The sequence below is a fragment of the Ostrea edulis genome, chromosome 9 (assembly GCF_947568905.1).
Source record: "Ostrea edulis chromosome 9, xbOstEdul1.1, whole genome shotgun sequence".
NCBI lineage: Eukaryota > Metazoa > Mollusca > Bivalvia > Ostreida > Ostreidae > Ostrea > Ostrea edulis.
In genome coordinates, this window is record NC_079172.1 from 30,755,669 (window position 1) to 30,776,226 (window position 20,558).

The 20,558-nt window shown below is 36.6% G+C and overlaps 1 protein-coding gene across 2 annotated transcripts; it reads left to right on the forward strand.

Annotated features, from left to right (window-relative positions):
- The first annotated feature begins 332 nt into the window (after positions 1-332).
- On the forward strand, positions 333-20,253 carry LOC125657642 (aspartate aminotransferase, cytoplasmic-like). Of its 2 annotated transcripts, none has more exons than XR_008798766.1 (9): positions 333-577; positions 2,145-2,326; positions 3,769-3,877; positions 6,466-6,578; positions 9,348-9,452; positions 10,920-11,070; positions 11,941-12,106; positions 14,186-15,541; positions 15,602-18,635. XR_008798766.1 is itself a non-coding variant. In XM_048888351.2 (9 exons), exons 1-9 carry the CDS (start codon positions 466-468, stop codon positions 18,814-18,816), a joined length of 1,224 nt encoding a protein of 407 aa, XP_048744308.2. In that variant the 5' UTR covers positions 333-465; the 3' UTR covers positions 18,817-20,253. The 2 variants fall into 2 exon arrangements, 1 of the variants encoding a protein (XP_048744308.2); XM_048888351.2 differs by lacking the exon at positions 15,602-18,635 and adding an exon at positions 18,674-20,253 and having other exon boundaries at positions 14,186-14,328.
- The last annotated feature ends 305 nt before the right edge of the window (positions 20,254-20,558 follow it).

Genomic DNA, 20,558 nt, shown 5'->3' on the forward strand with positions numbered 1-20,558 from the left:
GGAAGTGCATGAATCACTGTATACACAGATAAGTTTATATTCTCTTTAGAGAAGTCGAAAGGCATGCCTCTCGACTTCTCTAAAGAGAATAATAAGTTTATTCCAATTGTGGCTCAAAAATAGTTTTATAAAGAAGGATACCTCAGAAAAGATTGCAACAGTATATGTGTATACGATTTGTGAATATATATATCCAGAGACATTACATATGTTATATATGTGTATGTCTCTGGTATATTTTATTTGCATATGAAAAATAACAGAAAATGATCATAATGTTAATACAGACTGAGAGACACAATGTTTAAGGGCGAACCGTTTTTTAATACAGAAGCCAAATGTCATGGGGTGAAACGTCCGAGGGCGAAACATTTCTAGGGACGAAACCTCGATGTACAAACCACCTTGACAACATTTGACCTTGGCATTGCCTCGTCGAGATCAGTTGAAACACACAGGAGAATCATGGCTTCAGTGTTTGGGGACATCGAGATCGCGCCACCAATAGAAGTATTTAATTTGACAGCACAGTACACTGAAGACACCCATCCACATAAAGTTAATCTCGGAGTCGGAGGTAATGAAAGTGAAAGTTGGAGGGGGATTGGGGGTAAATCAGAGTCAATAAATGTTCAGGTAAACCGGCAATGACAGGCAAGGTTGAGGAAAGCAAATTATTAGGATCTTGTAAAAATGTTATGTTACTTAAAAAAACATGCATCATTTGGAATTCAATTGAGGGTTTTCGTGTTTTTAATAAATGGTGGTTTTATCCGAACCTTGAATGACAAGTTGCTTGTCAATCTAACTTGATGTAATCTGCCATACCACTGACGACTGTTAAGAGCGGTGCATCTATCTAGCAGAATATGAACTCAAACAGAGATCCGGGCTGATGTGGACAGTATATATTGAATTTGAATTGAGTTCTATTTAAACAAAAAAGTGGCACATCTAGAGGAGGTTGTACTCTCCCTTGGTAGATATTTCAATTCCAGTATCCCACCACCCTAATCTCGGTTGAGATTCGTCTCCGCTGCATATGTGGACTGACGCCTTCTCCCTAATCTCGGTTGAGATTCGGCTCAGCTGAATATTCAGACAAGCCAAATCTCAACTGAGATTATCTACCACCCCAGTCTGAAAATGAAAAACCATCTTGGGTTAAAGTTACACATGCACCCCCCCCCCCCCCCCCCCCCCCAGTAAAAAAGTTTGCAATGCACCCCAGTAATGAATAGCACAATACATGTGTATGATAAGTGCTTATATGTAGTACACTCTCAGGTTTTTTTTAAAGGTCCTGATTTCAAGGGCCAGGGCCTTTCCAATTGGGAAAAATAGTGACATTTGCTTGAAATTGGGAAACATGTTTCATTAAAAGAAATAGGGAAAAACCCAATTCTGAGTGCTTTAAGGTATAATAGGGCTCCTTCTGACTTTCAATTTGGTCAAAGCTTACCTCATTCAAATAAGCAGAGGCCAAAAAATTAAGGTTACTTAAGAATTTTGAAGCAAAAATTGTAATCTGTAGGAGTGTGAAGAAGATGTATATGAATGATTTGGCTACCCTTATTGATTTGTTTTCATTGTTTGAGAATTTCAAAGCAAAATTGGGCTAAATACCTGCTTTTTAACATTAGGAATGGGGCCTTATTTTGGCTCCCTACAAACCCTAAAAAAAAAACCCGACTCTCTCTCTCTCTCTCTCATGTGATATATATGCTTTGGTATCCACTAGTTATCTAGTGCATTAAAGTTTATTACCATAGTATTATAGTTTTGGTTCTTTTAATCATACATGTAATTAAATTATTTCTATTGCCACAGTTATATTCATGATTTTATATGATCCTCAGAAACTGCATGTTCGATTGGAAACGCTTATTAAGGAGTTCAAATTTAGTCTGTTAATGATTTTATTTTTCTTCTTTATTTTGAGCAATATCTATATACATATTCAAATCCAAATTTTCTCATTGTGACATTTAATATATTGATATTAACGAGGTTTTGTACATTTATTCATCTTCCAGAACAGATTTTGCATACTTATTCAACGTACAGCACAGATAAACAAGAGATTTTGTATATTTATTCAACATAGAGCACAGATAAACAAGAGATTTTGTATATTTATTCAGCATACAGAACAGATGAGGGAAAACCATGGGTTCTTCCAGTGGTTCGAACAGTGGAAGCCCAGATGGCAACAGACTCCACACTGAACCATGAGTATTTACCAGTGGCAGGAATGCCCGACTTCAGGAATGCAGCTCTCAAGCTCTTGCTGGGTGAAGACTCTCCAGCTCTTGTGGAAAACAGGGTTTGTGCATCTTTATACATGCATTATGCATTTATGTGTTGTTTTCAGGGTAAGCAAAGTAAAAAAAAAAAAAATAAGTGAAAAAATTCGCATCATGTAATGTTTGCTATGACACATAAAAATGCAACTTGGCCCATATTGAGATTTGCCCTTTTCCATTTTGCAAGGCTAGAGTTTCATGTATGCAAAATAAATATTGTATAGTCAATATTATCCCCATTCTATCTTTACCCAGAGGAAATGATTGTCCAAAAGGATGAATATAAAATGAAGATAAAAATTTATTTCCTGTGCACTTTTGTTATTTTCACTATACTTCAGGCTGCCCCCTCTACGAGGTACACTGTACATGTATTTTATTTGATTTTCAATAATGAAAAGGGCTTCCATGGCTGAGTAGTTAGAGCATCGTGCTCAATATCACTCGGCCTCTCACCTCTGGTCAGCGCAAGTTCAAATCCCACTCGCGCTGGAAGTGCGAAAGTTTCCCAGTTTACTTTCGGGAGGTCAGTTGTTTCTTCCCAGGTTCATTGTATCTGGGTTCTCTCTTCCACCAATGAAAAAAAAAAAAAAAGTGGGCGCTACCAGATAACTGAAAAATTCTTGTGGCATAAAACAGCAAAACAATCAATCAATTATGAAAATTTGTATAAATTGGACAAATTAAATACAAATCTTAATTGAATTCAGTGATTAAAATCTTTTGGAAATATTTGTATATATTGCAGTGTTTATTGATGATATGAGAATAGTTTTAGTTTAGCTCAGTGATTTTTTTCTACCCATTGGTACTGGTACCGGTACCCATTCAATTGGGGGGAAATAGCGTCTAAATTGAACAAATTGGGAATTTTCTACCAATGTATCGGCAAATGATTTCAACTAAAAGAAAAGAAAAAAGAGTTCTACAAAACAAGAAGTAGTAAATTGGGAATTTTTAGTCTCAAAATTGGGAAAAATTAATGGTTTTTGCCATTGGGAATGGTACCATTTATCGGTACCAGTTATATAAGGAAAAAAATCGCTATTAGCTGCTACATAATCTGTTTTTAAAAGAAGTGATCTGATCTGAGTCATAGATAAAATTGAATGAATCGACCCACTCCCCTTCTTAGGATATAACATGCCAGACAGATTAGGGGGGGGGGGGGCTCTTTTTAACAACAGAGGTAAAACTGGAGGACATTTTACACCAATGATGAAATTTTATGGAAATTCACAAATAAATGTATACATGTTTTTTATTCACAATTCTTTTCAATAATTGAGAATAGAGAAAAGGGGGTGTTAAGATTGAAGACCCCGTTTTTTTTCTTGCTTATCTTATCACCCTGGTAGTTTCAAAATTGCAATTTTTATTTTTAGCTCATTGTGCCAATTTTGCTGTGATTATAATGGATATGTTTGAGGTATTTTATTACTATAAAGGTTGTTACTTTCAGGTAGAAGGAGTCCAGGCTATCGGGGGTACGGGAGCGATCAGGCTGTGTGCAGACTTCTGTAAGAAAATGTTAGGCTACGACAGCATGTACACATCGAGTCCAACATGGGGTATGTATTTGTTAGTCTGTCTGCGTCTTTGTCTGTGTCATTATCTGTCTGCATCTCTATCCACAACATCAACTTTGATCCTAACTTTTTAGTTGAAAAAGAGAAATTTCATACGCTGAGAACTGAAAGATTATGGACAGAGTTATGTTACTGGTCAAGGTCATTTATCAAGGTCAAAGTATTTGCCACGATTGAGCATGACTGTTTTTATCTGTTGTCATCTTTTCCGCATTTTAACATTTCTAAAAACATTTTCAAATTCTTTTTTAGCCAATTTTTACCAAAATTGGTTTATAGCAAATATGGGGCAAGTGAAAGAAAGTAAGTATGGCCCTTGTCCTTCTTGGGGCTGAAGGGCATGGCCAATACCTTAAAAGATGATGTGTTCTTTAAAGTCTTATCCTGTGGGGATCTAGGTTAGAATAGATCCTCAGTACCCCCTTGCTTGTCGTAAGAGGTGACTGAATGGGGCGGTCCTTCGAATGAGACAACAAAAACCGAGATACTGTGTCACAGCAGGTGTGGCAGGATATAGATCCCTCCCTGCTCAATGGCCATAAGCACCGAGCATTGGCCCAAATTTTGCAGTCCTTCACTGGCAGTGGTGATGTCTCCATATGAGTGAAATATTTTCAAGAGGGACGTTAAAACAATATTCAATCAATCTTTAAAATCTTCAGGGATATTGAGCGGACAAATTTTGTATCTTCATGATGAGCTAGGATACCTGTACCAAACTGTAAAATTCAAGGCCCCTGTCTCTTGATTTCTGGGGCTAGGATGAAACTTTATGTGATCATCAAACAATCAAACTGAGTGCATATTAACAAAATTGTGAAATTGATGCCAGGCCCTTTCGGTGTAGGAATTATGGTGGTAGGGCGGAACTCTGTGACTCATATATAAATGAAAATGCATTATTTCTTTTACCATGTTTAGAAATGTCTTTTTGGCTTTTGAACACCACACAATCAAACTTGTCACATGGCAATAATGAGGTTGTTCATGACTCCAGGGTCAAGGACTCTGTTATTCATACAGTGAATATGCAATATTTCTTACAAAAAAATTTCTACTGAAATCCTTGACACCAAACAACTAATTTGAATCACTCTCTAGTGACTGCTTACGTATAATGGGTGGGAGACATCTACCGAAACTGAAATTTCTGGACCCTGAGCCTAGATTTCAGGTCACAACATAGAGATGAATGGATCATATAAAGAAAATTAAGAACAACATTGAATCTCTAAGAATCTTCTCGTTTACTTTTGAAAAAAGAGCAAACCAAATTAATTTCATAGTAGATATTAGCAATAGCCCCTGTATGTGATGTTTACGAGGTAAATGATCATGTCTGTGTACATGACAATCTTCTGTCATTTCCTCTGATTTTGTGTCTAGATGACACAGTTATGAGACTGAAGAAGTGCATACTAGGCAAAAATTTAGCTTTGTTAAGGCCCATGAGCCTCTTGTTAAATATGATTTATTGTGTACAGCCTTCATGTGTTTCAGATTGCTCGGTTTTATTAGCTCACCTGAACCGAAGGCTCAAGTGAGCTTTTCTGATCAAAATTTCTGTTGGCGTCAGCGTAAATTTTTCACATTTTCATCTTCTTCTCCAGATCCATTGGGACAATTTCAACCAAACTTGGCTCAAAGCATCCTTGGGTGAAGGGGGTTCAAGTTTGTTGAAATAAAGGGCCATGCCCCCTTCAAGGAGAGATAATCACATAAATGCAAAAATAGGGTTGGGTCGTTTAAAAATCTTTCTCGAGAATCAGTGGACCAGAAAAGCTGATATTTATATGAAAGCTTCCTGATATAGTAGAGATTCAAAATTTGTAGAAATCATGACCCCTGTGGTTAAGGAGTGGCCACAATAGGGGATCAAAGTTTTATATGCGAATGTATAGGGAACTAAACTTGGCACAATAAATGAAATTTGTTAATTATGAAAGACCATGCACATCCACAAAGGCATATGATAATAAATGAATTTTTAGTCAAGTTTGATAATTGAGTTTGGTAATAAATGAATTTTTAGTTGCTACCTTTGAAAAGTTTTTTTCTGAACCAAGCTGCATGTATAATGATTGTTTGGTTCAAGCTTGTTTATTGCTAGGAACTGCTGGTCAGGTGAGCGATGTGACCCATGGGTCTCTTGTTTCAAATGCATTTACTGTTACAATACTCCTCAAAAATGTATCTTCACCTATGGCAGATTTATTCTGCCTTTTAAGTCGTCCATTTCGGTAGCAGTTGAAGCATCAATACCACAGACAGAAATATTTGTCTTCCTTGATTTCCTTCTGAGCTTGTTTGTTTGTTTTACATCCCCATAGACATATAACATTATAATTATGTCTATGGTTGGACAAAGGAACAATCCGTACCTATTTTGATGTCTTATGTCTTAGCTACGACACGGCCAAAGTACGAGCGGGGCTAAAACTCACAAACTCACAAAACGAATTTTATAACCACAAAGCAACCATACCCCCTTCCTTGTGAACCTGAAATTTTAAGAGAATTAGTTGAAGATGTTTTGAAATTGGTGTGCATTAAAGTTTCTAACTTTGTAGGTAATCACTTGGGAATCTTCAAAAGCTGTGGATACTCTAACGTCAAACAGTACCGATACTGGGATGCACAGAATCGCACCATCGACTTCAATGGCATGAAGGAGGACTTAATGGTGAGAATCCGTTAAATATCATCTGGTTCAAAAAGATCAATGGGATCTGAGTTAATAGGATCAATGGGATCTGAGTTAACAGGATCAATGGGATCTGAGTTAACAGGATCAGTGGGATCTAAGTTAACAGGATCAATGGGATCTGAGTTAACAGGATCAATGGGATCTGAGTTAACAGGATCAATGGGATCTGAGTTAACAGGATCAATGGGATCTGAGTTAATATGGTTGATGAAATCTGGATTAAAATGATCAGTATTGATCTGGGATAGAATGTTGATTGGGATCTGATTCAATTAAGCCGGTGCAAAATGATAAGTGTATTATTCCATTCCTTTTTTTTTTAGCTCACCTGAACCGAAGGTTCAAGTGAGCTTTTCTGATCGCTTTTTGTCCGTCGTCTGTCTGTCTGTCTGTCCGTCCGTCTGTTAAACTTTTCACATTTTCGACTTCTTCTCCAGAACCACTGATCCTATTTATACCAAACATGGCCAAAAGCATCCTTGGGTGAAGGGCTTTCAAGTTTGTTCAAATGAAGGGCCATGTCCCTTTCAAAGGGGAGATAATCACAAAAATGCAAAAATAGGGTGGGGTCATTTAAAAATCTTCTTCTCAAGAACCACTGGGCCAGAAGAGCTGAAATTTACCTGAAAGCTTCCTGACATATTGCAGATTCAAGTTTGTTCAAATCATGGCCCCCGGGGGTTGTATGGGGCCACAAGGGGGGATCAAAGTTTTACATACAAATATATAGGGAAAAACTTTAAAAATCTTCTTCTCAAGAACCACTAAGCCAGAAAAGCTATTTACATGAAAGCTTCCTGACATAATGCAGATTCAAGTTTGTTCAAATCATGGGCTCAAGGGGTTGGATGGGGCCACAATAGGGGATCAAAGTTTTACATACAAATATATAGGAAAAATCTTCTCAAGAACCACTGAGCCAGAAAAGCTGATTTTTACATGAAAACTTTCTGACATAGTGCAGATTCAAGTTTGTTCAAATCATGGCCCCCGGGGGTAGGATGGGGCCACAAGGGGGATCAAAGTTTTACATACAAATATATAGTCAAAATCTTTTTCTCAATAACCACTGAGTCAGAAAAGCTGATATTTACAAGAAAACTTTCTGACATAGTGCAGATTCAAGTTTGTTCAAATCATGGCCCCCGGGGGGTAGGATGGGGCCACAAGTGGGGGGGGGGGGGGGGGTCAAAGTTTTACATACAAATATAGGAAAAAGCTTTAAAAATCTTCTTCTCAAGAACCATTGGGCCAAAGAAGTTGACATTTACATGAAAGCTTTCTGATATAGTGTAGATTCAAGTTTGCAAAGGGTAGTTTGGGCCATAATAGGGACTAAGGTTTTACATGCAAATATATATGGAAAGTCTTCAGATATGGGCCAAGGTGACTCAGGTGAACGATGTGGCCCATGGGCCTTTTGTTTATCATATGCTCGTCTTCAAACGGGACTTATGGAAAATCGATGTCCATTCTATTGTACATCCATTCGGGGTTTTCTGTTTCTAGTTTCATTTCTCTGTCACATATCTAGCTGAAACTTGCTATGTAGCTTCTTTTTGGATCACTCAAAATCATGTTGCAATTTTAATCCATTTCGACCTCTCTTGCCGGAGTTTTTCCTCTTTATTTGAAAAATTATTGTTATATGGAGGGTACATAATTTGTCTGGATAACTCCTCACACAATTTCCAAGTGAGGACCTTCTTGTTTTACTGAGTATTTGTATGAATATTGAAGATGTGCATGTGGCAAGAATTTAGATTTTCTTCAATTTTTGAGAAAATTACAGGTTGTTTAACGTCTTCTGTGTTGAAGAAATATCATATCAAATAAAGGACATGGTTTGTCTTTTTTACTCCTTTCAGTTTTGATGTTAGGGTATTTGTAAATAACTTGGAGATGTGCATAGTGTAAGGATTTTGATTCTCAACAATTGATGTTGAAAATATTTACAGGTTGTTGAACTTGGTCTTTGGGGAAATATTTTACACACAGAACTCTTGCTTTGTCTATCTACCTCGGAGTCCTCCTGTCACCGTTTTTAAGCTAGGACCTTTTATTCATGCATTGTAAAAGTAAAGTACCGGTGTGTCACAGCCTGATGGCTGATATTACATGTACCTGAAGCAAAGTTCTACAAATTATGGCTTAGGAAAAACACCCTATGTAAGCATTTTCACGGGCTTAATATGTACCATTTTCAGTACTCTTGAGTATTTATTGTTCTTTAATTCAGTTTGTTTTACATGTAAAGTGCTTAGTTTAGGGTAATTGTGTTGGAGATATTTAAATATACGATGATAATGATGAAATATGATATACAAAATGATTTGTATGCTCCGATTTAAAATGATCTGATTTTGAATAATCAATATGATCTAATTCAAAATGATAGATGTAATCTGTTTCAAAATAACAAATCAGACCTGGTTCAAAATGATACATTATGATAATATTACTGCATATAATGTTACCATGCATATATAACAGTACCGGATATCTCATACCTTTGACAAGCAGGAAATGCTGGCATTTTTAGCAGATGAGGAAAATTTACCAATAATATACATGTGCTAATTGAAACAAAAAGCAGCAAGATTTCAACTGTCTATTAGAAAAATCTGTCATATATTCCCAACGCCAAAATTACCGGAGATACGATATGTCTTTGTAATGTAGGGATGTAAAATTTGATGACCTGATGACACAAGTTCTAAGAGCAGACTGAATTCATTTTTTCAGGCAGCACCCGAGAAGACGGTGGTGATATTCCATGGATGTTGTCATAATCCTACAGGTGTTAACCCTACGGAAGAACAGTGGAAAGAAATCGCAGATTTAGTGGAGGTATGAAGATCTGTTTCCTTAGAAAGATAGCTCTTAGAATTCTAGGCAAAGCTTAATGGCAGATACCTAAGTGTGTTGATTCAATATTATTTTGATGCTTTAAAAGTACTGAGCTGTTAACAGTATTAGTATCAGACACACAAGTGATATTTTATGATATTTCTGTAAATCTTTGGGATGAGACATATTCATCATGTGATGGAAAGAGAACTGTAGGAGATGTGTAATTAATGTTGAGGTGTTGGAACTTTGAATATTTTGTCTCCTGTAGTAAAAAAAACCCTGCATATTTCAGTGTAAAATCATTAAGTAAAACAAATTAAAACATCTGTAGGACTCCCAGTTACAACTACATATTGCCATCTTAGCTCCTTGATCCACTTAGCTAACCAGACAAGGGAAGAAATTTAAAGAGACAAAAAAGAATGTATTACTTAATTTGTTTTCACGTCTATAATGGACTTCTAGATGAAAAATTTGTGATGATGTGATATTTCTCATTAGAATTATGAATGTACAGTAAATTACGGTTAATAGGCCAAGTAAAATTAATTAGTAGATTATCATTCCCGCCCGCCCCTCGAAAATCGCCCCGCCCCGATTTTTTTGATTTTTCAAAATTACGATTTCCTGATATTTTTATGTCCGGTCCGGTATCGTAAACGTACTTTGTTTCACTTTGCCTTTTAGAAACCCAAATACACATGTAATTATGATTTATAAAGCCTTTTCTCAATGAGAGAAGGCATTTTCGAGGTCAAGAATACCATGGCGAAAAATAAAATATAAAAAATAAAATTCTCCCACCCGCCCCATTTTTTGGTGAAGTTTGAATGATAATCTACTAATTAATTTTACTTGGCCTTATAGTGAACACACTTAAAATGAATTTGTGCTTACTGTTAAGTGATTTTCATGTTTTAAAGCTTGTGGGATTTAACAAATTATGTTTATGTAAGAAATCAAAATTGTTTCCCCCCAGCTCTTTGCTGACTGAATTTTGATTCTCTATTAAAATAAGTTCATGATGTATATTGTTGTAAATCGTTTATTGTCCCTCTCGAGAATATTTCACTCATATGGAGATGTCTCCATTGCCGGTGAAGGGCTGCAAAATTTAGCCTATGCTCGGCGCTTATGGCCATTGAGCACGGAGGGATCTTTATCGTGCCACACCTGCTGTGACACGGGGCCTCAGATTTTGTGGTCTTATCCAAAGAACCACCCCATTTAATTGCCTCTTACAACAAGCAAGAGGTATTGAGGACCTATTTTAACCCAGATCCCCACGGAAGAAAATAAGTTCATGTACACACATTAATGGCTGACTGCTGTAAGCATGCTTTACTGTACTAAAGTGAGGTAAAATTTGACTTCATTGCCCATGGTAAGAGGGTTTTTTTTGTCTTACCATTACTTGTGTTCTTTCTTAGTGTTAATCGGAGAATTTGTTGACTTGTTTTACAGAAGAAGAAGTTTATGCTACTGTTGGATGAGGCCTATCAGGGTTTTGCCTCAGGAAATCTAGAACAGGATGGACAAGTTGCACGCTATTTTGTGAAAAGGGGATTTGAATTTTTCGTCTCACAATCATTTTCTAAAAACTTTGGGTTATACAGTAAGTGTTATTTTACTTGAGTTTGATTTTCTCCTGCTATAAAGTTTAGAAACATGAATTTCAGTAACATGTTGTACACACCATTAATCTGGTATGACATTGTACGTGTACTTATTTTAGCATATTTAAAATCTGCTGAATCTGAGCTGATGTACTATTTGGCATCATCAGAATTTAGCACTTCTGCTATACATCATGACAGATAAACAGAGTTTTCATATTTTTGAGCAACCATAAACTGTTTCGTCAGTAAAGGCGCGAAAATCTGAATGCTGCTAAACTAAGTACACATGCAATATCTGAAGGATATACACTACATGTAAATGGAAACTAGGGCTGAAACGATACGCCCCCTTCACGATACAATACATATTGCAATACTTATGCCACGATTCAATACTTTCAATACGATACAATTTACAGAAAAAACCAATAACAACATTGAAGAAAAATTTAATTACCAAGATACAAAATCATAAAACAGCCAAAACGTAAGATGCTTGTTGGCTCTGTAGTTTAAACCGATAAAGTTCAATATTATTTTCGTCAGACTCAAGGCAACAACAGTCTGAACGTTATTCGATGCTGTTTTGCCCCTCATGCAGGTGAAAATATTAAGTACAGGCCGAGCCTGATGTATTTCACTGAACCCGTTTGTAATAAACGTATTGAACCGAAAATGGAGGCAATAATTGAAAATGGAAACTGTCATTAATACTGAATAAGGACATGCTTGGGAGAAGGCTATCCAAGTTTCTGAACTTGTGCCTAATCCTTTTAATGTTAATATAATTCAAAAGACATGCTGTTTAACGAATGATTACTTTTATACTTGGTAATTAATTATTGATAAAATCTTTATTAAAACAGATGAAAGAACAGGAAATTTAGTCATAGTGTGTGCAAATAAAGATGCCAAGCTGCGAGTGAAGTCCCAGATGGAGATGGTTGTCAGGACAACATGGTCAAATTCACCCAATCACGGGGCTAGAATTGTAGCCTCAGTACTCAATAATCCAGCGTATTATGCAGAATGGTAAATAATGATTCCGAAAAAAAAACAACTTTATTTGAAATTCGATAAAGGCCTTCATTGTTGATTGTTAGGTCACCTGAATTCATTCAGGTGACCTATTGCTATCTGTTTTTGTCCGTCGTCGTGCGTTGTGCGTTAACATTTGAACATTTTCAGCTTCTTCTCTGAAACCCCTGAACCAATTTCAACCAATTTTGGCATATAGCATCTGTGGGTGGAGGGGAACAAAAATTGTGAAATTCGTGGTCCCTGCCCCCCTGGGGCCTGAGGGGTGGGGCAAAAACCATCAAAATGAGTGTAATTTAAAAAAATCTTCTTCTTTACTCCTGGACATCAAGAAGCCAAACTGTGGGCATAATTATAATGAGCGTTGAGCCCTCTACCAAAATTGTGAAATTCATGGCCCCTGGGGCAGGGGTTCTTGTGTTAGGGTGGGGCTCTATTGGTCATATAGTGAAAGTGTAGAAATTCTTTGAAAATCTTCTTCTCTGTCTCTGGGTATTAAGTAGACAAACTAATAGCATGGTAATGATGAGCAAGGATGCCTCTTTATACCCCCTGCAACAAGTTGTGGGGGGTATACTGGAATCGGGTTGTCCATCTGTCCGTCTGTCCGTCTGTAGACACAATGGTTTCCGGGCTCTAAAGCATTATCCTTTCCACCTACCATCACCATATCATATATATGGACTACCCATGGGATGAAGATGTTCCCTATCGATTTTGGGGTCAAAAGGTCAAAGGTCAAGCGCACTGGACATTGAAGTAGCAATATGGTTTCCGGGCTCTAAAGCGTTATCCTTTCCACCTACAGTCACCATATCATATATATGGACTACCCATGGGATGAAGATGTTCCCTATCGATTTTGGGGTCAAAAGGTCAAAGGTCATGCGCACTGGACATCGAAGTAGCAACACTCAGAAAAGAGGTAGTTTATACCTATTACCAACACCCTTTGGGAGATTGGGGTAAGCGGGGGGTATTCTTAGTGAGCATTGCTCACAGTACCTCTTGTTAAAAATTGTGAAATTCATGGCCCCTAGATCAGGGGTTCTGTTGCTATGGTGGGGCTCTATAAGTCATATAGTGAAAATGCATTATTTCTTTGAAAATCTTCTTCTCTGTCCTTGGGTATTAAGTAGACAAACCAATAGCATGGTTATGATGAGCAAGGATGCCTCTTTCAAAATTGTGAAATTCATGGCCCCTGGGTTAGGGGTTCTGGTATTAGGGTGGGGCCCTATTGATCATATAGTGAAAATGCATTTTATTTCTTTGAAAATCTTCTCCTCTGCTGCTGGGTATTAAGTAGACAAACTAATTGTATGATAATGATGATCAAGGATGCTTCTTTCAAAACTGAAATTTATGGCCCCTGGGTCAGGGGTTCTGGTGCAAAGGCGGGGCTGACCACATAGCTATTCAATGTTTCTTCCATCCACAGGGCCGTAAGTAGGGTTCTAAATCAGGGGAGGCAGGGGATTGGGGGCCGCCGATTGACTTTACGACTGAAAATGACACTTTTTAAATCCCAATTTATCATGTTTGTGTTTCATTTGTACTATGTAAAGAATCGTAATATGGTGTCAAAGACAAAGGTGCTTGTCTTCATTTTAAACATATATCCTATAATATAACATTTATATAATTTTATTTTCTTTTTTGCCAAAAAATCAGACGAGGCAGTTGCCTCGTCTGCCTCATCGGCAGTTACGGCCCTGATCCAAAAGTAAAATTCTTATATTTAAACACAAACCTAATTCAAACATTGGAAGGTTGTTACATGATACTCAGGTGACCTATAAGGCCCCTGTGCCTCTTGTTTATTTCTGAACCACAGAATTTTGTCACCAATCCATTTTATCAGTAACTTTTCTGTGTATAATTTGGCATTTGGAATTGAACTTTTGAAAACTCTGAAATGGTTTTCATGCTATTTCAGGCTGTGTACTCAGTGTCTTAAATATGCTTTGTGTGTTTTAAATTCTTTGTACATGTATATTGGCAGACATATTCAGATTACCTAGGTATGTGCATGTGGGAAACAAGTCTCGGTAAAACGATATGTATTTACAGGAAGGAACACGTAAAGACGATGGCAGACAGAATCAAAATGATGAGAGAGATGCTCTTCCAGAAACTGAAGTCCCTGGGAACTCCTGGAAAATGGGATCACATCATCGAACAGAAGGGAATGTTCAGCTTCACGGGATTAAATCGTAAGTTAACAATCTTACACATAGAACAGAAGGGAATGTTCACAGTATTAAATCGTCAGTTAACAATCTCACACATAGAACAGAAGGAAATGTTCACGGTATTAAATCGTCAGTTAACAGTCGTACACATAGAACAGAAGGGAATGTTCACGGGATTAAATTGTAAGTTAACAATCTTACACATAGAACAGAAGGGAATGTTCACGGTATTAAATCGTCAGTTAACAATCTTACACATAGAACAGAAGGGAATGTTCACGGTATTAAATCGTCAGTTAACAATCTTACACATAGAACGGAAGGGAATGTTCACGGTATTAAATCGTCAGTTAACAATCTTACACATAGAACAGAAGGGAATGTTCACGGGATTAAATTGTAAGTTAACAATCTTACACATAGAACGGAAGGGAATGTTCACGGTATTAAATCGTCAGTTAACAATCTTACACATAGAACAGAAGGGAATGTTCACGGGATTAAATTGTAAGTTAACAATCTTACACATAGAACAGAAGAGAATGTTCACGTGGTTAAATCGTAAGTTAACAATCTTACACATAGAACAGAGGAGAATGTTCACGGGTTTAAGTCGTAAGTTAACACAATTTTACACATAGAACAGAAGGGACTGTTCAGCTTCACGGGATTAAATTATTAAGTTCAATACTCTAGATTTATTCCTGCTGTGATTGTCTAGCTTTATGGGATTAATTATTATGATTAAATTGTAAGTTAATAACTCTATACATATTCCCACTATGATTGACTTCCTCCATTGGATTAAATCGAGAGTTAACAACCTTATACTTATTCTCATTGGGATTAAATCATAAGTTACCGACTCTATATATATTCCCACTACGACCAGATACATATTTCCACTGGGATTGCATTGTTTCTTGGGACTAGATAGTAATTCAATGATCTCAATGTAATTAAAAATCAGACTTCTTAAGCCCCTTTCACACATTTATGGATGAGACGCTGGATTGTCAATACGTAATGGTCCGTGACAATCTGCCATCACCATGTACAAACCGTGTATGCATTCGGCGGCATCCGGCCAAGCCCAACCGTGAAAAATATTAAACTTGATGAATTTTTACCCCGATCATCTCGGAAGAAAATCCACTGTATTGATCCATGTAGGTACAGTGTATCAACTGAGAGGTCCATGTATCAACTGAGAGGTCCATGTATCAACCGAGAGGTCCGTGTATCAATCGAGAGGTCCGTGTATCAATCGAGAGGTCCGTGTATCAATCGAGAGGTCCGTGTATCAATCGAGAGGTCCGTGTATCAACCGAGAGGTCCGTGTATCAACCGTGAAGTCAGTGTAGCCACCGAAGTAACCGTGTAAAGTCTGGGGTCATCCGTGTACGAAACTTATCTGCTGAAGAACACGGATGTCTATGGTCTGTACATGGATTGTTCCCGGTAACTACATCGACAGACACGATAAACGCAGGGAAGAAAGACCGTGATGATCCGTGTATCTCGGTGAAACAACCGTGGATGGACCGGCAGAAACCGTAATCTTCCGTATGCTCCGTGATCATGCCGGCACCGACCGGGATTTTCCCCCCGGGACTTAAGGGTAGCTACCGTGCTTATCCGTAGAGAAACCAGCATTTCCCGTGTCTGCATCGTGATAAGACCGTGTTGATACCGGCAATACGACGTCACAGAACCCAAAGACATGATCACCCCGGATGACTAGAATTTTGCATCCGGTGTTGACCGGCTCCTGATCCGTGAATGTGTGAAAAGTGCTTTAGATCCGTGCCGTTATCTCTGATTGTTAATGACCCATGCAATTGTTCAGCTTCACAGTATTAAATCATGAGTTAATTCTGTTTAGTCAGTACTAATTTATTCCCACTTTGAGTTTTATGCAGTCACTACTAAATTCTTATATCTATATAGTGATTTTGATTTGACTGCTCAAAGCAGATGCCGTGGTGCATATAATCAGCAAATTTCTAAAGATTTACTAAGATGAAACCAGGGCTGTGATTGGTCAGGAGCTTCCGTCATAACTGATGCAAGGATGAATCTCACCCTGATTTAATGAATCAAATAATGAATGATTGTTGTAATGTACTTCTTATTTTTTAAATTTATGCAGAAGAGTAGTCACTTGTGATTAAGTCTTGCCATAATTATCACATAAATTGACAGTCTGATTAAAACCACTCTCTTCTCTTTACACTCGCCTGGTGAGTAGAAAGGGTGGGGGGTTAATCAGACTGATGCCACTTCTTTTCATTGTATCAAAGTTTGTCAGCTAGTGAATATACTAAATGGGTGCTGTTGTTATAAGGTGTTTGTTGGTACTTGAGTGTCTGCCATAAGAGAGATATGGTTGGATCGATACACTAACTTCTTGATTTGATTTGATTTTTCAGACCATTCACTTTGTTTTGATTTTCTCTTTAGATTACTCAGTTTGATTCTTTCAATGAGCTGCGGCTAGAAACTTTCAGATTTCTCTTTATTGAGATCAAAAATGCTCTCTCATTTTTAAATTAATTTTAACAATTTCATAAAACAAAATGAGCATTACATACTGTATCCAATTTTAGTGTGTACTAATATAATAATGTAGAGTTTGCAGTTTTTATACGCCTGTCTTTAGACGAGACGTATTATGGTACAGCGATGTCTGTATGTCCGTCCGTTCGGGGTTTTCTCTTTATAATTTCATTTCCCTTTCACATATCATGCTGAAACTTGCTGTGTAGCTTCTTTGTGGGTCACTTTAGATCATACTGCAATTTAGATCCATTTCGACCTTTTTTCCAGGAGTTTTGCCCCTTTATTTGGAAATAATTATTATATGGAGGGTACATAATTTGTCCGCCCTACTCCTCCCACAGTTTTCAAGTGAGAGCCTTCTTATTTTGTGGAGTGTTTGTATGGGTATTGAAGATGTGCATGTGGGATGGATTTTGATTTTCTACAATTTTGAGAAAATTACAGGTTGTTGAACTTAGTCTATTTGGGAATTAATATTCTATGGAGGGTACATAATTTGTCTGCCCTACTCCTCCCACAGTTTTCAAGTGACGACCTTCTTATTTTGTGGAGTGTTTGTATAGGTACTGAAGTTGTGCATGTGGGATGGATTTTGATTTTCTACAATTTTTGAGAAAATTACAGGTTGTTGAACTTGGTCCATTTTGAGGAAATCTCGATTCTTAAGCTAAGACCCTTTGTTCATATGAAAGTTTGTCACAGCCTCATGATGGCTGATACTACCTGAAGCAAAGTTATACAAATTATAACACAAGAAAAACACCTTATGTAAGCATTTCATGGGCGTATTATATACGGTTTGCGGTACTCTTGTTCATAATTTTGATGACCAGAGTAAGTTATAGCCAGATAAATGAATAATATAGTTACGATACAATGCACATGATGTAGTCTGTTGTCAATTGTGATATGCACTAGAATCAATCATCTTCTGAATTGTTTTTAGCCGAGTTGCAACGAAGTTGAACTCGGCTATTGGTTTGGCGGGCGGTTGGGTGTCAACAATTGGTTTCCGGATGATAACTCGAAAAGTTTACAATCTGATCAAATGAAACTTAGATATATTGTTGGGTACCAGGTAAGGAAGACCCCTATTGATTTTGGAGGAAAATGGTCAAAGGTCAAGGTCACAGTGACCGAAAATAGAATGAAAATTTCAGAAAAATTTGGTTTCCGGATGATAACTCAGAAAGTTTAAATCCGAATCAAATGATACTTAAAGATATTGTTATGTACCAGGTAAGGAAGACCCCTATTGCTTTTGGAGAAAATAGGTCAAAGGTCAAGGTCACAGTGACCAAAAATAGATTGAAACTTTAGACAAATATGGTTTCTGGACAGTAACTCGAAAAGTTTAAAACTGAATCAAATGAAACTTGGTTATATTGTTGGATAGCAGGTTAGGAAGATCCCCTATTGATTTTGGAGAAAAAAGGTCAAGTTCACAGTCCTAAAAAAAGATTGAAAATTTTAGAAATATCTGGATCTGCATGAAAACTCTAAGAGGTAATATACAACAATGAAGGATGCCCATTTCCAAACTCCTTTAAAAATGTATTCACAAGAATTTATTACATTATATCCAACAATTAGTTCTTCACAATTATAAATATGCCACATCATTCCTGACTTTACAATGTATCCCATGCAACTCGGCTCATGCACCCCTGGGTGCATATATTGATTTTTTTAAATGCATCTTTCCACATTATTGAACCTTTGGAGGGAAATTTTGATTGATACATTGACTGAGAGAGAAAGATGCATCAATGTTATTTACTCAATATATGCCTTTTATTTGCAGCTGCACAAGTTGACGTTCTGATCAAGAAATACCACATATACCTGTTAAAGAATGGCCGCATTAATATGTGTGCTTTGACCACTGGAAATTTGGAATATGTTGCTAATGCGATTCACTCTGCCATCACTGAATGCAAGCTATGAAGAAAAATGTACACCATTTTATCCTAGAACATTTCTAATGATTTCTAGTTTTTGTTGATTAAAAGCAATTAGTCTGGCTATGGTTTTCTCAAATTGGGAAATGTTTTATGTGATAAATAGAAAAAATATCCAAAATACATTATTTATGATTGCTTTAATGATATGCATGTATTTTTTTTAAAACTTAAATAAGATTTATATATATGGTAAAGTAAAATTGATGTATGTATATTCAGGTGCAGTAAAATATGCAATTATAGACTTTTTTGAGTACATGTATATTCAGGACTGTTCATAAATTTTTATAAATTTACTGTACCAAGTTTTCAAAGTTCATCTTTATTTGATAAAATGAACTCATATTTTATATGATATTTAGTTAAGCGAGGTGAAAGTTTGCGTATATACCTGATATTCTGCATCTGCCTCAGTACACATTAGCTTGTATGGAATGAAACTACATGTAAAATTGCTTGAAGCAGTTGTTGTTGAAAGTTCATTGTATTGAACATTGTTAACTCAAGAAATAATGGTTATACACATCATTGTACATGTATATCTGTTTAATCTATTGCTCTGAGGGTGCTTGATAAAAACCACAGTCTCGTATTTATGATGTTCTTATAACTGTAAATCACTTATATTTTACAAAATTTTATTTGTGCGATTTCCCCCCTTGACGGACTTATCAGCAAGACATAGCTTTCACAAACATTTAACAAAATTATTCACAAAAATTTTCTTTTCATGGGAAGACAACCTTGCAAATTTATGTGATAATGGAAGTTTATTTTTTCAAATAAAAAGTGATTAGCTGTACACTCCCCTATAAGTTGGACATTAGCTGTTGTATTTCATTTGTTCTGTTGCTTAATTTTCAGATTATTCACTATGCTATTTAGAAAACAATGCTTTCTTTTGAAAAATGATGATGCATGCCCTGAATGTTCATTGTTTTTGTCAGTGTTGTGTGAGGGGGACTTTAAGTAGGTCTCTCTCTGAACTAAATATACGTAGGTATATTTTGACTATACAGTAAAACATGGTTACACTGAACCCCCCCCCCCCCCCCCCCCCCCCCCCCAGGGCAAACAGAAAACAGCTTGTTATAACCTAACTTTGTTATGTCCAAAATATTTTCATTATTTTCCAATCATAGGGGAATAAATATCACTTAACAAATAATGTGAATTCATTATAAACGGGTTCGTTAGAAGTGTGTTTTACTGTATAAGATGTCGGAAATCATACTTTGCATTAAAGGTGTGATGTTTGAACAGTTTGGTTGTCTGCTTTCGGCAAATTAAATTTTACAATTACCTTATTTTTACTTTTGGAAATTCCTGTTAATACTGTACATATGATATGCATGTATTTTCAGTTCTTTGTGTGCATGAATAGTACAGAAGTTAAATTATTAAATTACTTCTAAATGAAGGATTGTCCAATTTATGAATTTAGATACAGATGATGGCCTAGTTTATCACGGAGATAAATATGGAAGACTCCGTCCATTGTTTAATTAAGAGTATACTGTAATTTACTGGAAATTGAGCTAGTTTAACCCGAGTCACCATTTATCAATAGTCATGTGATAAAGATGTGCTGTTCACATGGATCCAGTCTTCAAAGTTTTCATTTATGTATTTGCTATTGCCATTGTAATGTAATAGTTATGGGTAGATGGACTGTGGATATTTGCCTGGGTAGCTCATTGGTTAGAGCTCCTGACTAGTAATGCA

Excerpts from the sequence above, each read along its gene's own strand:
- LOC125657642 (XM_048888351.2), top strand. The coding sequence starts at position 466 with ATGGCTTCAGTGTTTGGGGACATCGAGATCGCGCCACCAATAGAAGTA. Across the intron at positions 9,453-10,919 it reads AAATCGCAGATTTAGTGGAG|AAGAAGAAGTTTATGCTACT; the intron begins GTATGAAGATCT and ends CTTGTTTTACAG. Across the intron at positions 12,107-14,185 it reads CCAGCGTATTATGCAGAATG|GAAGGAACACGTAAAGACGA; the intron begins GTAAATAATGAT and ends ATGTATTTACAG.